This window comes from Drosophila guanche, unplaced genomic scaffold, assembly GCF_900245975.1.
Source record: "Drosophila guanche unplaced genomic scaffold, DGUA_6, whole genome shotgun sequence".
Taxonomy (NCBI): Eukaryota; Metazoa; Arthropoda; class Insecta; order Diptera; family Drosophilidae; genus Drosophila; species Drosophila guanche.
Window position 1 is genome coordinate 7,844,101 of NW_022995745.1, and position 16,611 is coordinate 7,860,711.

General features: G+C 51.2%; 4 protein-coding genes across 6 annotated transcripts; 3 read left to right on the top strand and 1 right to left on the bottom strand.

Moving 5' to 3' along the window:
- The first annotated feature begins 167 nt into the window (after positions 1 to 167).
- LOC117581413 (protein ELYS homolog) lies at positions 168 to 2,778 on the top strand. Its single transcript, XM_034268568.1, has 4 exons — positions 168 to 273; positions 332 to 522; positions 583 to 1,413; positions 1,471 to 2,778. Exons 2-4 carry the CDS (start codon positions 478 to 480, stop codon positions 2,311 to 2,313), a joined length of 1,719 nt encoding a protein of 572 aa, XP_034124459.1. The 5' UTR covers positions 168 to 273; positions 332 to 477; the 3' UTR covers positions 2,314 to 2,778.
- On the bottom strand, positions 2,764 to 4,652 carry LOC117581415 (G2/M phase-specific E3 ubiquitin-protein ligase-like). Its single transcript, XM_034268569.1, has 2 exons — positions 4,322 to 4,652; positions 2,764 to 4,254 (listed from the first exon to the last, which is right to left on the bottom strand). The coding sequence occupies exons 1-2, from the start codon at positions 4,436 to 4,438 to the stop codon at positions 2,779 to 2,781; spliced, it is 1,593 nt and encodes a 530-aa protein (XP_034124460.1). The 5' UTR covers positions 4,439 to 4,652; the 3' UTR covers positions 2,764 to 2,778.
- Positions 4,653 to 4,692: 40 nt separating this feature from the next.
- Positions 4,693 to 12,406, top strand: LOC117581411 (glycosylphosphatidylinositol anchor attachment 1 protein). 2 transcript variants are annotated; one of them, XM_034268566.1, is made up of 6 exons: positions 4,693 to 4,707; positions 9,964 to 10,177; positions 10,237 to 10,587; positions 10,641 to 10,841; positions 10,898 to 12,045; positions 12,110 to 12,406. In XM_034268566.1, the coding sequence occupies exons 2-6, from the start codon at positions 10,000 to 10,002 to the stop codon at positions 12,278 to 12,280; spliced, it is 2,049 nt and encodes a 682-aa protein (XP_034124457.1). In that variant the 5' UTR covers positions 4,693 to 4,707; positions 9,964 to 9,999; the 3' UTR covers positions 12,281 to 12,406. The 2 variants fall into 2 exon arrangements, with proteins under 2 accessions (XP_034124457.1, XP_034124456.1); XM_034268565.1 differs by lacking the exon at positions 4,693 to 4,707 and having other exon boundaries at positions 9,918 to 10,177.
- LOC117581410 (males-absent on the first protein) lies at positions 4,847 to 9,048 on the top strand. Of its 2 annotated transcripts, XM_034268564.1 has the most exons (2): positions 4,847 to 6,177; positions 6,217 to 9,048. In XM_034268564.1, the coding sequence occupies exons 1-2, from the start codon at positions 5,054 to 5,056 to the stop codon at positions 8,612 to 8,614; spliced, it is 3,522 nt and encodes a 1,173-aa protein (XP_034124455.1). In that variant the 5' UTR covers positions 4,847 to 5,053; the 3' UTR covers positions 8,615 to 9,048. The 2 variants fall into 2 exon arrangements, with proteins under 2 accessions (XP_034124455.1, XP_034124454.1); XM_034268563.1 differs by having other exon boundaries at positions 4,847 to 9,048.
- Positions 12,407 to 16,611: the final 4,205 nt, after the last annotated feature.

The window sequence follows — 16,611 nt, forward strand, 5'->3', positions numbered from 1 at the left end:
ACGTGCGCTCGTCTGATGCTGCTGGTCATCATCGGCTGGTACTCGCACCCGAAGAAGACGAACAAGCTGGTGCTCTTCGACATGAATCAGTGGTACAAGGACGAGATGCCCAACTGCCGGCATCTGCTCGATGAGAGCCCTACTTTGTGGTCGGCTACACGCTGACTGGCAAGGCCCCAGGCCTCGGCCTTCACCTCAACGCCAGATCAATTAAGCATTTCGTATCGTTGCAGCGCTACGCTGAGCACTTCTATCCGAACTCATTGACCTTTGGTAAGGCACTAACTGAGCATCTGGGCAAAGAACTTTTTAGAGCATCCTTTTCGTTTAGGTTTGTGCCTGCTTACCGCTAGGGGTGGCCAGTACCATGTCCACGTGGGGTCGCAGCATCGCTTTCTGCGTAAATTGCATTGCCAGAATGCCACCGTTTTTCTGTATGCGGATGACACGCACGCGGATATTGTTCGCCTGCGTCTCATGCCTCCGTTCAGTGAGCTAAATCCCGATGCCACATTCTCCAAGGTAGGACCGGACCCACACATACCATCCATAAATTGTACTAATGGTTCGTCTCCCTTTTAGCGGGCCATCTATGAGGAGATACTGTCGGTGGCGCTCGAGCGCGGCTGCATGGGATTGCTGAGGCATTGTGCCAAGGGCTGGATCGATGGCAGCTGCATGTTCAACCTGTGCATTCCCACAGAACTCACACTGTTGACCGTCACCGCCTGGATTGTGAAGCGCGCCGCGCAGACAAAGACGCGCTGCTCGGAGCTGTGCGAAAGCATCTTTGACTACGGCGGCTATCCGCTGGACGAGCGCGAGCGCGAGCGCAAGGAGCTCAAGGTGCTCAATGGCCGGCTGGGCAACTTGGACAACCTGCAGGCGTTCATTGTGAACTTGGGCAAGCGCAGCCTGGCGCCTGCGACCATCAGTGAGATCGAGGATAATGCACAGCGGATTCGCACATTTTACACCTATCAGCGAGTGCTTTTGTTCTTCATTGAGTGGGGACGGGGACTGGTGCCAGAGGGTCAGCAGGAGCAAGATCAGCATCAGCCTTCGGCTCTGGCTCAGCTACAATCTAGCTACGCCAATAGACACACGTCTGTGGGTGATAATCGATACATCAATGGCCTGCTGCGTCGCATTGGCCAGGACACGGGCGGCGGTGCAGCCGTGGCCCTCACCTATCCACCACGAACACTGCACTTTCTCATGCATTTGATGTTGGCGTTCAACACCGGTTTGGAAAACAAGCACGAGGTCATCTTGTATCTGCTCTACGGTCTGGATGTTGTCCAGACGGCGGGCGTCAAACTTAGCGACAGATTTGAGGCCTCCTTCGGTCTCAAAACGCAGCTCGTGACGCGTGTCAAGTCGCTCTGGCACCTGGAGCACGATAATCATGTGGTAAGTGTGGACTTCAGAGTTTATAGAACATCCAATCTAACATCTAATCGCATGCAGGAATGCATCAAAGTGCTGTCGAGCTCATTGTGCCCCGATAATCCATACCAGAGCTGGCATGTGGACCTTCTGGTGGAGGCGCTGCTGGCCAAGGGCGCCACTTCGGAGGCCATGAGTGTGGTGTATCGACCACCGGGTCCGCTCGCCTCGCTAGCGCGCTTGAAGGTGCTCATGGCCAGCAAGAGCATACCCGAGGCCTTTGCGTATGCACGCCGCAATGACGACGATGAAACGGGCCGCCCGCTGCTGGAGTACTTTTTTCGGCAATCGAATCGGATGCGCCAGTTCAAGGCGCTGGCCCAGCTGTGTCTGCGCGACACGGAGGAGGAGCTCGCCCTGCGCCTGCTCAGGGATTGCAGGACACCGTTGACGGACAGCGTTCAGTTGATTTTGCTGCTGCAAAAGTCCAAGTACATTGAGGCGGTCTCCTTCATGGATAAGGTGGCCGCCGAGCGGGAGATTGCCGATGAGTCCAGCCGTGCCATCATCTATGCCTACCGCTCAACAATGAATCCCGTTTTGCAGACCCTTGCTGCCACTTGGACGTGGCGCCGGCTGAGAACGTGCATCCGGTGCCCTTTAGCTATCAGCTGGCCAGGGACTGTGCCGGTGGACTGCGGGGCGGCGTCTTCCAGAGCTCTGCCCTCGGCGCACGCTGGGCCACGCTCTACCACACGGATTCAGCGGCAAAAGAAAAAGGACCAATGCCCTGCCACCAGGTGCCCTTCCTGCGGAGCTCGCTGTACGGCCTCAGCCAGCTGCCACATCGTCGACGCACAGTGCGCCCCGTGCCCCACCAGGCGGTGGAGAAGCGTGTACGCGAGCAGGAGGAATCTGAGCTAACCGTCTGCACGGCCAACGGAAAAGGCAACCCCAGTCTACGATCCTGCAGCCATCGAAGCGCCGCCGCTTGCTGAACGAACAGTTTGTGGTAGTAGTTTCCACTACTTCCCTCCAGAATACGTCACACATAATGCAGTTGCCCTCACTGGGCACAGCGTGCAGATCACCATTTTCGCGGTCTGAACACTTTGAGCTTCGCTTCTCATCTACTTCCACTTCGAACCAATCCATTTTTACTATAAACTCTAGGTGCACACCAAACAATAAGTAAAGCCTAGTACTCAGATGGAAGCAGAGTGACCGTACGGAATGCGGCTTTCACCTCTGGTCACACTCTGCTGCTAGCAAAATATATTGCAGATTTTGCTAGCAGGTTTTTGTTTCGATCTGAGTACTAGGCTTAAACAAAGACAAATTATTTGAAACCTTCTGCTGTATTTATTAATAAATAACAAACAAATCGAATTAATTTCCATGGACTTGGGCAAGCACGCCGCGATCTGTGGATCGTGACCATAGGTCTTCTCTATTGATCTGTAGGTTTTGTAAGGTCTCGAGAGAACGATCCTTGAGCCTAGGGTCATTGGCGGCAAAGCGAAGGGTGCAGGAGCCAGTGCAAATGTTCGGGTGATGCTCATCAAACGTGAGGACAACCACATAGAAGAATGGCTCGCCGGGGCAGGTAAAGGTCTTTGCTACAACCAGACCTGGTGAAGATTCCTCCTGAACAGACTGAACGTCAGGGATCACTTTGGGCAATTTGGGCGTTTGCTTTTTCTTAGTGGCACCATGTCTGGTGGATGTTTGCTGGGATGCCGTCATTGTCATCATGTTGCCAGCAACATTTTGAACTGAGCCAGGAACTGGTGCTGGTAAAGACTCCTGATCCAGCTGCGATGCCAATGGAGAATCAGGAATCACGTTAATCTCTTCTTCCACGTTATTTACGGCCAATTTGCTCGTTTCTTCCACTAAATCGTGTATATTTGTAGCTTCGTGAGTGGCTCCGGCAGATGTCTGCTGGGTTGCAATCACCGTTATGACGCTGCCATTTGAAACTTTAGAGTTCTCCTCTTCGGAGAAAATTGGCAGCACGTTGGTGTTCGACTGCATGGACGGATCGTGTGGGGTTTTGGGCACATAGAGGGATATATCGATTTGTCCCTTCTCCGCTGAACGATTATTCAGCAGACTCTTTTTCTCCACATTCCGGCAGAACTCGCAAGTGAAGTCTTCCAGCTCGGAGCCATGCGAATTCTTTGCTATGCCCGCCACACACTTGAGGTGTGCGCCGGTTGAGGCACACAGCTTGCAGGGACATATGATCCAGCTGTGCTTGTTGTAGTCCCGTCCGTGGGGGCAGAGACATGTTTCCTGGTCGCAGCGCATGTGCTTGCGGTGCAGCTCCTCGTAGGCGTTGTGCTGCCGCTCCCAGGTGGCATCGCTGTCCGGCACGAAGATCGATTGCTTGCGTATGAGGTCGCGGAACTTGTCGTCGCGGCACCAGATGCAGCGCAGATAGTAGCCAGCGGCCAGGGCATACCCACGCATGCACTTACGATGGGCGAAGCCCATGCGGCAGCAGTCTCCATAGCAGACTCTGTACAGATTGAACGGATCAATGGGCTCGAAGCATATGTCGCAGATTTTATTCTTTGGTGGATTGGCCAACAGGTGGCGCTGGTAGTCGTCCAGTGGTGCGCAATCCTCGCAGTAGCTGGGAAACTCGCCAGAGAACTCGGTGCTGCCGCGATTGTTTAGGGAGCAGGTCAAGTGGAAGCGTCTGCAGCATTTGTGGCACGATATTGAGGCGCCCGTCGCATTGCAGTAGCAACAAATTTGTTTCTTGGCGGCGGCGACTGCCCGGCGTATGTCGCGCAGCAGGAAGCCCAGAATGCCGCTCGAGTCGGCACCGCGCTGGGGCAGATCTGTGGATAAAAGCTGCAGCAAAGAATGCATACGTATTGGTTCCCTTTTGGCGGCACACCACGCTCTGATTTGAACTCACCAAGCAGTAGTAGTGGACGCTTAGCTTCTGGCTAGTCATCCAATCGCCATATGCCAAAGTATCATACTGATCACTGGAGCTGCTTTTCCCGCAAAGATCACACGTTTTTAAGTCCATTTTTTGGCGCCTCAGTACGAACTTAGATCCCGGTCAACTTTGTTACATTGCTGTAGGGTTGGGCGAAACATCGATAGTGGCCACCATCGATAGTTGTCACTCAATAATCGTCATGGCAGTATCGCCATTGACTGTGCGGTCATTTGAGAGCCAGCAACCGCTTGGTGGTTTTATCGGACAGTCCGAAACCAGCGAGAATAAATCTTATAGAAACCGGAAGCAGGGAGAGTAAGAGGTTCGTATGCTCTGTTTTCTGTTGTTAAACGAAGGTAAGTTCACACTTTGATTTTATAACTTGCGGTAAATGAATCGTACCTGCGACTCGTGTGCCGGTCGGTAAAGTAAATAAACAAAAAAATTAAAATAACAAACTTATCGCTGTATCGCCAATCGGCGTTATCGATATACAATGCTCATCTCCATGAAGTGGTATGGTGTATGACGTAGAGAGGGGCGTGAAAAAAACGAAACAACGAGAAAAACAAGAACAATGCCAGACATAATGATACGGTATTCGAAACGAAGTATTTTCTATCATTGAAAAATATAAAATTGACATTTGGAAAAAAGAAAACGGACTGCCGTTAGCGAGTGAGCGAAATTGAATTTCGCAAGATGTCCGAAGTGGACATGGAAAAACCGCGCGTGGAAGATTACGCGCGCAACGAGGAACGTCACTCACGCGAGAAGGAGGAGGGGCAAGAATTGCGCGTAAAAAAATGCTCAATGGAAGGAGAAGGAGAAGGCGAACAACACTCTCCATCTTCCGAGCAACACTCTCCATCTCCCTCTCGCAACGAGAAGGAACAGTCGCGTGAAGAGGAGCAGGAACAGTCGCGTGAAGAGGAGCAGGAACAGTCGCGAGAAGAGGAGCAGGAACAGTCGCGTGAAGAGGAGCAGTCCTGCGAGGAGGAAAGGTCCTTCGACGTGGAGCAGGAGCACCAGCACCAGCAGGAGCATTCGTATGAGGAAGAACACTCTCCAGAGGAGCAGGAGCAGGAGCAAGAGCACTCCCGGGAAGAGGAGCTCTCGCCAGGTGAAGATTACTCCCTCCAAAAGGAAAACTTGACCCTGGAGGAGCCCCCACAGAGCCAGGAGGAACATTCGCACAATGAGGAGAGCTTCGCTGACGAAGGACTCTTGGCCGACGAGGAGCAATTGTGCGACGAGGGTCATCTGCCCGTTGAGGTGGACGAGGAGCAAGCACAGCCGATGGACGAGGAGCAGACGCCCTACGAGGAGCAGCCGCGTGACGGCTGGGCATCCGGATTCGAGGAGCCTGAAGCCTACGATGTGCAGCCTGCGTCCTACGATGTGCAGCTGTACGGGGAGGATCCCTCGCAGCAGCCGCTGTACGACGAGCAATCCCGCTACTTGGATGTCACCACGGACTGCTACATGGTTGAGGTGGATGCGGAAGAGAAAGGTGCCGAGGCGGTGGGGGTGGCCGAGGAGGAGCTGACCCCCATCGATGTGGTTGATCCCACAGGCTTGGCTCACCCCCGAGACCAGACCGAAGCGGATGAGGATGGAGCGCCGCCGGCCAAGCGCGAGAAGCCGCAGCCTCCGCCTGCCCCGCTCTACGTGAACAGCCCCGTGACGGAGGACAGCAGCAGCAGCAACAGCAGCACGACGACCTCCGGCAGCAGCGGCAGCGGCAGCAGTTCGCGCCACTCCGAGGACTTCGATGATTCCACCAAGGATGAGGCATCCGTGGACACTGTCATCTACGTGGAGGATCTGCCGCCGGCGCCACAGTCGGCCCAGCAGAAGCCGCAGCCGCAGCCGCAGCCGCAGCCGCAACCGATTAAGTATCCCATGATGGATCCAGATGCACCGACCAAGCCCATCATCACCGAGGTGGTGACCATACCCGCACCGCGGGTGAATCTCTTGCGCTATCCCATGCCGAGCATGCCCAATATTCAGCATCACATGCCACCGCCACCGCCGCGGCGGCCGCTCGACTGCGAACTCGATGCCGATGAGGTGGCCATGCCCGGGCTGCCGGCCAAGGATTGTGGCGATAATATCAATCTGCCGCCGTACATACCAGAGCCGGAACCAGAACCAGAGGCAGAGGCAGAGGCAGAACCCGAGCCAGAGCCGAAGCGGGAGACTCCCCGTCAGCAGTTTATTTATCCGCGCCAGCCGCTCGACTACCAGCCACAGCCGCGCGCTCTGGTGCAGCAGGTGCCGGACAATCAGCAATTTGTTTATCCGCGCAAGCCGCTCGATCTGCCGCCGGACAACCAGAAATTTGTGTACCCGCGGCAGCCGCTGCCGGTGCAGACGGCGCAGATCATACAGGATAAGTATCTGCCGCCGCGGCTGCCCGCGCGCCAGCTCATCGATTCGTATAAAATCAAGCATCGTCCGCCGTCGGGCGATCGTCGGCGCATGCCGCCGCCTGGGCCCATGCGCACGGTGCTCGGTGCGGAGATGGTGAACATATCGGACGACGAGGATGATCTGAGCGACGTGGAGCAGACCAGAAGCAGGAGCAGGAGCAGCAGCAGCGGCAACGGCAGCGGCAGCGGCGGAGCCAGCAGCAGCGGCAGCGAGAACGAGTCCGAGGACGATGACTACATCCTCATCGAGCACGACAGCAACTCGGCGGAAGCGGGAACGGGAACGGGAACGGAAGCGGGAGCGGGAGCTGGAGCGGAGGCAGAAACGGAAACGGAAACGGAGACAGAGGCAGCGGCGGGCTCGGGGGATCTGGGCGATGGGATTGTGGTGAATGAGGATTCCGAGAAGGTCTACTACATACGGCGGGAGGACGGCACCGTGCATGCCGGCCGCGTGCTCCAGTCGCGCATCACGGAGAACATTCTGATGCCCAACGAGTACTACGTGCACTATGTGGGCCTCAACCGCAGGCTGGACGAGTGGGTGGGTCGCCACCGCATCTCGGACAACGCCGACGACCTGGGCGGCATCACGGAGACGGCCAGCAGCCTGCTGCAGTTGGACTGCGACCAGCCGGGCACCAGCCGCGAGATGCTGCAGCAGCAGGCGCTGCTCGCGCAACAGCAGCAGCTGCTGCTGCAGCAACAGCAGCAGCAGCGGGAGCTCGAGAAGGAGCGCGCCCTGCGGGAGGGCAACAAGGACTACTATCTGTCGGCATGCGAGAACAATCGCTACGACTACAGCGACCGCAAGATGACGCGCTACCAGAAGCGGCGCTACGACGAGATCAACCACGTGCAGAAGAGCCACGCGGAGCTGACGGCCTCCCAGGCGGCGCTCGAGAAGGAGCACGAGTCCATCACGAAGATCAAGTACATCGACAAGCTGCAGTTCGGCAACTACGAGATCGACACCTGGTACTTCAGCCCCTTCCCCGGGGAGTACGGCAAGGCGCGCACCCTCTACGTCTGCGAGTACTGCCTGAAGTACATGCGCTTGCGGCGGACCTACAGCCACCACACGTACAAGTGCCGCAAGCGGCATCCCCCGGGACGCGAGATCTACCGCAAGGGCAACATATCCATATTCGAGGTGAACGGCAAGAACGAGCCGCTCTACTGCCAGCTGCTCTGCCTGATGGCCAAGCTCTTCCTCGACCACAAAGTGCTCTACTTCGACATGGACCCATTCTTCTTCTACATTCTGTGCGAGGTGGACCGCGAGGGCAGCCACATTGTGGGCTACTTCTCGAAGGAGAAGAAGTCGCCGGACAACAATAATGTGGCCTGCATCTTGGTGCTGCCGCCGCATCAGCGCAAGGGCTTCGGCAAGCTGCTGATCGCCTTCAGCTACGAGCTGTCGCGGCGCGAGGGCGTCATCGGCAGTCCCGAGAAGCCGCTGTCGGATCTCGGGCGACTCAGCTACCGCAGCTACTGGGCCTTCACGCTGCTGGAGCTGATGCGCAACCGCGTCTCGCTGGAGCAGACCACCATCAAGGAGCTGAGCGAGGTGAGCGGCATCACCCACGACGACATCATCTACACGCTGCAATCGATGAAAATGATCAAGTACTGGAAGGGACAGAACGTCATCTGCGTCACCACCAAGACCATTTTCGACCACCTGCTGCTGCCGCAGTTCAAGAAACCCAAACTTACCATCGATCGCAACTATTTATTCTGGAATCCCAGCAACATGCGGGCCCCAGCCCGCCCCCCACTGCCCATCAATGCGACAGCCCTGGGCCAGATACCAACACAATAATTAACTTACTGCAATTAACTTACACAACAGCAACAGCAACAACAACAACAACAACAACCATTATGAACATTTATAAACTTATTTAGATGATTTATTTTTCATATATTTAAGTTTATTTTGTGTCTAGTCCCGTAGTTTCTTAGGCCTTAATCATCATTTTTCGTGTCTGTCTCTGAATTTTATTTATCCCCTATTGGGCAACGAATGGTAAATTGCTAAATTTTTAATTTAAATTTACACACAACACCTTTACATGTTATCATTTTACATGTGTTTGATTAACTTATTCGTTATAAGCAAACAACAAACAAAAAAACACTAAAAAACAACACCCCAAACCGAATAATGCAAATAAATTGGAAACAAAAAACAGAAGGAGCGCTGTGTACAGCCACGTACACAAATGTAGCACTTCTTCACTTCGCCTAAGAAAATGTTGTTTGAAATTAAATTTCATTTAATTGCTAGTTTGTGTTTTATAAGCATCGATTTGGGCGTTGCATTAAATGTGTAAACCGAAAAACACACTTAAAGCAGCGCAGAGCTCTGATTTGCAGCCCCAACACACTGACTTAAAGCTGACTGCTGTAAAACCATTATAGCTGCGTCCATTGCACTATGGGTAAAAAGCCCGCTTTTTTGGCATTAATCCAAAATGGAGCTAGAGCTCTACAAATTGGCACGAATGTTCGTTAGACTAAAGTAGAATACCATTTGTGTCGTATTTATTATACAAAAACGTATGCAAAAGATTAATTATGACCGTACTTTTATTTAAACTTTGAAATCGAGCTATAATTAAAGCTGCAAGTTGCTCAATGTTTCCCGCACTTATTCACAAGTCATCTCAAAGTTCAGCCTACTGTACTCCGTAAAAATCTTCTATAACCAGTTTTATTCTATCTTGATATTCAGGAATTAGAAAATTAAAGTCGCATTCAAATATTTTGCCCTAAAAATATTACATTTACTTCAAATATGCAGACTTTTTACCCATTGGACATTCCATTGGACAATTAAAACGAACACTTAATGTCTAACTGGAGTGTAGAAAATACAGACATAACTCTCTTTCAATTATTAATAAATAAATAAAATCGAGAAAGTTTTATATCAAGCCAAATTGATTCTTCAATCTGATTAAATTATTGTTTCAGTGTTAAAAGTCTTTGCAAGCAAGTAATATCAAATAGAACATCAAAATCGAGGAATATGATTTAAGACTGCGGTATATTTACGGTACATTTAAAAAAATGATAAGTTATATCTGACGGTATATTTTATCGATAGTTCCCCGGTCAATTTTCAGATTTTGTTGTCATGATTGTTTTTGTTTCTTTCGTTTTAAGGAATTTGTGAATTAAGTTTGTGAGTTGCTGTGAAAAATGGGCCTGCTTTCGGATCCGTCGATCTCGACGCAGAACAAGCTGGTGGATAATTTGGCGAAGCATGTGCGCAAGGTGTGCTGCGGCTTGTACGTCCTCGGTGTGGTCTGGCTCGGCTGCCTGGCCCTGCCCGAGTTCAACCACGGCACATACCTATCGGAGAACGCCCTGTCGCCAGGTGAGTGTGTCTCCGCTCTCCAGCCACTCTGAGATCAGGTGTAACTCTTGCTTGCTTAGGTCTGGTCTACCCGGAGATCCGCCTCGATGCGAATCGTCTGGCCATCCAGCTGCTGGAGGAGCTGCAGCGCGAACGCAAGGAGCACAAATCGACCACGCCGCACGCCTGGATTGCGGCCAAACTGAATGAGTTTGGCCTGGAAACGCACACGCACAACTACACGCTGCGCTATCCCTTTGGTGGGGGCAATGAGTATCATGGCAAGAACATTTACGGCATTCTCCGCGCACCCCGCATCGCCAGCACCGAGGGCATTGTCTTCACCGCTCCCTACCGTGCGCCCTCATCCGTGCACCCGGATATCTCGCCCAGTGTGCCGCTGCTGCTGGCATTTGCAGACTTTGCCAGACGTAAGTGACGAAAGGTTGCTGGTGCCAAAGAAATTAATCCAAATTGTACGCAGGCAAAAACTATTGGGCCAAGGATCTGATATTTCTGATCACCGAGCAGGAGCAGCTGGGCATGCAGGCCTGGCTGGAGGCCTACCACGATGGCGACCGTGTGCTGAACGTGAGCAAGGCCTACCTGCTGCCAGGCAATCTGCCAGCGCGTGCAGGCTCCCTGCAGGCGGCGCTCAACATCGAAGTGCAAGATCTGGAAGTTGGTAAGTCAATGCCAACAAGCAGCTAAGACAATCAATCCTCTGTAATGCCCTTCCAGACTATGTGGATGTTAAGATCGAGGGCCTCAATGGCAAGCTGCCCAATCTGGATATGTTCAACTTGGTGCAGCGCATTATGGCGCGGGAGGGCATCACTTCCGGGTACAAGCAGACGGCGCGCAAGAAGCGTCGCTCCAGTCCGTCGCTCTTCGAGAAGAATCTGCGCCAAATGCTGGCCATGCTGGCGACACAGTCCTCGGGCGTGCCCAATGGCAATCACGGACTGTTCCATCGCTACCGCATCGATGCTCTGACCATTGCCGCTGCCAAGCGACAAACGCATGCCACACTGAAGGGTAGCGCCGGCTCGGCGGCTGTGCCGCTTCTAAAAGCCATCGAGGGCATTGCGCGCAGCCTCAACAATCTGCTGGAGCGCTTCCATCAGAGTTTCTTCTTCTATGTGATTGTGAACAATGATCGGTACATCTCCATTGGTGACTACATGCCCGCCCTGGTGGCCCTCGTCGCTTGCGCGTTCTTCAAGGCATATTTGACATGGTCAACGCTGGACTCTGAGGTGCAACAGGCAGCTGCAGCGACAGTTAAAACAGCTGAGACACAGACTGGCAGTGGCAGTGGCAGTGGCGTTGAGGCTGAAACAGACAGCGATACAGAGCTGGAGGATGGACTGCCGTATGGCTCTGTGCTGGTCTATCTGACGGCCGTGCTGCTCATTGGGTATCTGGGGAATGTGCTGCCACTGCAGCAGTACTTCCTGGAGATACCGATGGGCGCTGCGCCACTGACCACCTCCGTGCTGAGCTTCCTCACTCTGATCGGTTTGATTCTGCCCTTTGTCGTTGTCCTGCCAGCGGGTGGACTGGAACTGCTGCACGTGGGTTTCCTGCTCATCTTCGGCTGCTCGCTGATCATCATTGGATTGCTCAACTTTGCTCTCGGCTTCTTTGTGGCCGTCATCACGGTGCCGGTGGTGATTGCCCTGGACACCAGCGAGCATAACTGCAACGGATCCATGCGCAATCTGACGCGTTTCATCACTCTGCTCCTCAATCCCATGGTGGTTGTCTATGTCATTGTTCTGGCCATGAGCTTCTATCAGTATCCCGAGCTGAAGCTTGACAAACTGCTCTTGCGCGCAGCCACCGCCGCCATGGATGCCTCCGCTTATGGACTCATTGACAATGTGGTAAGTTCTGGACTGAACCAAAACATGGCATCAGAATAATTCCTCCCATTCTTTCTCCTTCTAGATATATGGCAACTGGTTGTACTTTGTTGTTAGCACGGTTTTCCTGCCCCTGTGGATACTCTGCTGGACCCTGTCCCTCTCCAAGCGTCGTGACATTGCCGACTACTCGGACTATGAGGAGCAGCAGCCTCGCAAGCCTGAGCCACAGACAGCAAAGTTTAAGACCAATTAAACTATAAACAATTGTATTCCATTATTTTGGCAACTGAGATTCCATTTACTTATTTAGATGAATGTCCAAAGAAAATTACATATAAATATATTTGAGCTGGTAAATGTTTCAGCGAAAACCAATCAACCCCGTCATTGGTTGCCATTGAGAGCTTTCAGTTCTAGCTGTAGATCAGCGTCTTAGCAAAAGCACACGAACACTCACATTGTAAAAGCTTTGCAAAAACACAAGTCTCTGCTTTGGTTGCTCGGCCGCTGCAGCGTCAGAGATGATTGTTCTGCCTGCGCCCAAAGTTCGCTCTCAAAGTTACGAAAAACTTCTGGCTTCCTTCTGCCTTTGCAGAGTGCATTACTGTGTTGGACCAGATCTCTGCCTAATAAATACAGAAACTTGTTCTTCTCCATCATAAAGTTAAAACAATCAATGTTTCAAGTACAAGTTGGTATGAAAGAAACTTCAAAATTGATGATACTTTTCAATGTAAATATATGCATGTACTTGCATACATACATATGTATGTATGCATGTATCTATGCATGTGCCTGGCTGCATGAGCTGCATCAAAGGCTTCTGGCACGCCAGTTACTTGGACTTTTTTTGGGTTTTTCTTGTTGCTTGTGCTTTTTACATACATGTGGCTTAATACTGATGGTGGTGCGGCTGCCACGGCTCAATTTTCTGGCTAATAGAGGATAGAAGGAGCACGTTCTTCTTTTTGAATAAGTGGAAAACTTTGCGACTATGACACGCAACTTAATTTAAACTTTGCACTGCTGCCAAAGGCGACTAACGACGGCAAGGGGATGGCGAAGGACAGCGAAGGCGACGGCGACTTCGTCGGCTTTGGCAATTAGTTATGAGCATGGATTTGGCTAAATAACGGGAAAAGGGTTGCCCCAGAGGGGACCGGGCTACTCCTTCTTTACACCGTTAACTTTCCGTCTCTCAATTTGTGTTTACCGGCGCCTGCATTCAATCTGCAGCTTAACAAGAAAACTTTTGCTCTCTCACATGCATACACACACACATCTCTCGGTCTCTCTCTTGCATACTTACACATGTAAATACTTACATATGTATGTAAGACTGCGTGCATGCACCCAGTCAGTGTTGGTAGGCAGTGCACAGTGTGTCAAAATTTAACGAAAAACTAAACGTAACATTTATTGATGTGTTTTTATAGATTAATTATTAGGTGTCTTGCCAGCCCCTGGGGTGGCTTCCTCTTTGACTGACAATTGTCGCATTAGTTCGGCCTCTGCTACGATCATCATTTGGTAAAACTTAATATTGCGTTGGCAGCGGCTCAACTGAGTCTCTGGCTCTGGTGGTCCCTGCTGGTCCTTCAGGCGGCCATTGTAGTCGATCATGATCTGGCGGAATGTGGGAATGGCCTTCAGGCTCTGGACCAGCTCCTCCCAACGGTTGGTGGCGTTCTCTGTAGAGTGAACAGTGCCAATGGCTGCCACAATGAGAGCGTCACTCAGTGAGGCTGTTTTGGCTGCAGGCGGCTTGGGGATCGATGGCAAGTCAAAGCGCAGCACATTCTCGCATTTGTACTTCAGCTCCAAGCCATGGAGCATCTGGTCCAGAAAGCGGTCATTTGTCTCTATTTCGAGCTGCTGTAGCAGCAGCAAGTTGTGATTCTTATGCGAATCTGTGAGCTGGTCATCGTATAGCGACAACGAGTCCTCAATCAATTGGTTTACGAGCATCTCCGATGCTTTTTGGCTCTCGACCATATTGCTGGTCACTTTCAGGGCATTCTGCAGCATTTGTGGTATGGTTGATGCTGCTGCACCAGCAGCTGAGGCAGCACTGGCCACTGGCGTATCTGGTGCAGAATCGGTATCAGTGTTCGAGGCGCGAAACTTTCGCAACATTTTGGCTTGATATTTCTTATTGCGCTTCCATTCTTTAGACGAGAAAATATTGAGGCATTCACCAGAATCAGTGTCGGACGTTGCCGATCCAGTTTCCTTCACGGTCAACATATTCAGCCGCTTGGCCTGCTCCACCAGAGCGGAAATGGCCTGATGTATATCCGTCTTTTGGCCAACAGCCTTACGGCCCTTTGCTTCATCACGATTCATTTTGATTTTTTCGGAGTGCAAGATTACGATTATTTTGTTCTGTTGTATTCAACGTCTATTTTTCAACTGAGAAAATTTGTCACTGCAGTTGACAGGCCACTCGAATGTGTCAACCACTGTGCCTTGCCCGCCTGCTGCTCCTCATGCTCCCTCTCTCTCTCTCTCTCTGTTCCTTTGCTCCCGAAGCTCCGCCCAACTGTCAGACTGCAGCCAGACATGGCATAAAAATTGGCGAGTCGATGTCACATAATTGCCCCTCGAGCGCTCATCCTAATTATGGTGCTTGGCCGACTTTCTGTTTCCAGACTTAATTCCCCGTTAAACCCTAACGAACAGGCCACCCCACACCATTCCACCCACACCAAGTGCGTGCTGGGCTGGGAAATAATTAATAAATATTGTCTACGCTGCCGCGTGCAGTGTAGTGGACGCTTTATGGCAGATTCGAAATCAAATCGGGAATGAAGCCTACGGTTGTGGGGCCAATGACCGGTGGAGTAGCATTACCCACCCACACAATCACTGGCCCGTCACTCATCATCAGAGGCTGTCTTCTGTCTCTCATTTGGGCGGAGTAGGAAAATCCTTTGGCAGATCAGCAGCTTGGTGTCAACACATTTTATAAGCAGCTTTCCCAGAGTGCAGTTACACGTTGAGAGTTCGCGAAAAGCTGTTCAGTTCAACTGTTAAACTTTTTGCACATTTTGGGATTGTTTTCAATAAGTAGTTTCAGTAGTTTCTGTCTTGTTTTTGTCAGTTCAAAATTAAACTTCTGCCCGTTCGCTGTGCATCAACGAATAAGACTTCAATTAGCAGCAGGTAATGAATGGTAGATGCATGGCAGCAAGTTATTCGTCTCTTCTACAGCACCCGCCGTGTGAGTTCCTTTGCTTTGTTTTCTCTTTGCTCTAATCACAAGGAAGCGCGGAGGGAGCGGGTGCGGGAGCCCAGTCCAACTACCAATCGAGCTTTCAATTTGTTCGCTTTGCCGATATTCTTCGCCATTGTTTTGCTGTGTTTACTTTTGAAGAGAAATGCAGCTTTGACAGTTATTTGTGTGCTTTTTGTCCGCGCTGTCGAAACACGTTTGCAGCAGCGACTGGCAGCAGCGACAACAACAAAAAAGATAAGAGAGAATGGCTAGTGTTGCTGTAACTGGTCAAGCCGAAACGTTTGATGCCCTTGCGTGATAATTACATATGTTCATTCATACCTACGTATAAATATGTATATGTCCTTCTATATGTACACTAATAAATAATGAATGTGAATTCATTAATATGTGTGTATTACATTATGGGTTCGAATATGTGCTTTCTGCTATGTGTGTTGCAAGCATCTGGTCGAAATCATGGTACCCTCTTCAGGGCTTGTGTATGTGCAGGTATATGCACAGATGAAATGGAAAACAAACGCATGGAGAGGCGGGAACAAAGCAAACAGAGCAGAGCCCAAACAGTGGCGAAATAAGGCACAGAACGGATGTATGGCGGCTGCGGATGTGGAAGTGGATAGCGGATGGTAGATGCCGGTATAGTAGCAGGTAGAATGGTGTGAGGTATACATATAGGTAAACAAATAACGAGATAATATTGCATTCGAGTAAAAATAACGTAACAACTGCCAATATCTCTCAATTTGTAAAGTTTGCTGCTGAATTGTATTTGTATGTAAATATATACACCAGGTACACCGCTGTATGCTTTTGTTGTGTGCCACTGTACCTGGGTACCTGGATTGGCACTGGCATTTGTATATATTCCCGTTAACTTGTACCTGCCAGCAGTAAACTCAACGACTTGTGCCCATTCTCTGACGCTGCTCTTAATCAAAGTTCGCAGAGTGAATATAAAAGTCACGATTTTATTTACAGACAATCAGAGCCTGCTTCCGACAGTCTTCCATCTAATTCTTGCTCCTCCTGCTGACATTCACCATTCCCATGGCTCCCAAAACAAGGGCAATGCAATGCAAACGCAGAACACGGAGGGAGGGATGAAGTATAATAGAGAAAGATAAGCTTTGCTTAGATGGATGACGATGCCAAGTAAGAGCAAGAGTGAGTGCAGGGCAAGAGAGTGTACGAGAGAGAGAGAGAGAGACAGAGTCAAGTGATGGGAAGCGTTTGCGTGGGAGTGTGTGTGTGTGCTACTGAGTAGGCTCATTATAGAGCTGCGAGAGTACCAAGAGTGTTGGAAGAGAAGAGAGCAAGCAGCTAGTGATCGGACTGAGGACAGT

Coding starts and splice junctions, on each gene's coding strand:
- LOC117581413 (XM_034268568.1), top strand. CDS start 478: ATGCCTCCGTTCAGTGAGCTAAATCCCGATGCCACATTCTCCAAG. Junction 523..582: donor CCGATGCCACATTCTCCAAG/GTAGGACCGGAC, acceptor TCTCCCTTTTAG/CGGGCCATCTATGAGGAGAT. Junction 1,414..1,470: donor TGGAGCACGATAATCATGTG/GTAAGTGTGGAC, acceptor AATCGCATGCAG/GAATGCATCAAAGTGCTGTC.
- LOC117581415 (XM_034268569.1), bottom strand. CDS start 4,438: ATGGACTTAAAAACGTGTGATCTTTGCGGGAAAAGCAGCTCCAGTGAT. Junction 4,255..4,321: donor GCGTCCACTACTACTGCTTG/GTGAGTTCAAAT, acceptor TCTTTGCTGCAG/CTTTTATCCACAGATCTGCC.
- LOC117581410 (XM_034268563.1), top strand. CDS start 5,054: ATGTCCGAAGTGGACATGGAAAAACCGCGCGTGGAAGATTACGCGCGC.
- LOC117581411 (XM_034268566.1), top strand. CDS start 10,000: ATGGGCCTGCTTTCGGATCCGTCGATCTCGACGCAGAACAAGCTGGTG. Junction 10,178..10,236: donor GGAGAACGCCCTGTCGCCAG/GTGAGTGTGTCT, acceptor TTGCTTGCTTAG/GTCTGGTCTACCCGGAGATC. Junction 12,046..12,109: donor ATGGACTCATTGACAATGTG/GTAAGTTCTGGA, acceptor TTCTCCTTCTAG/ATATATGGCAACTGGTTGTA.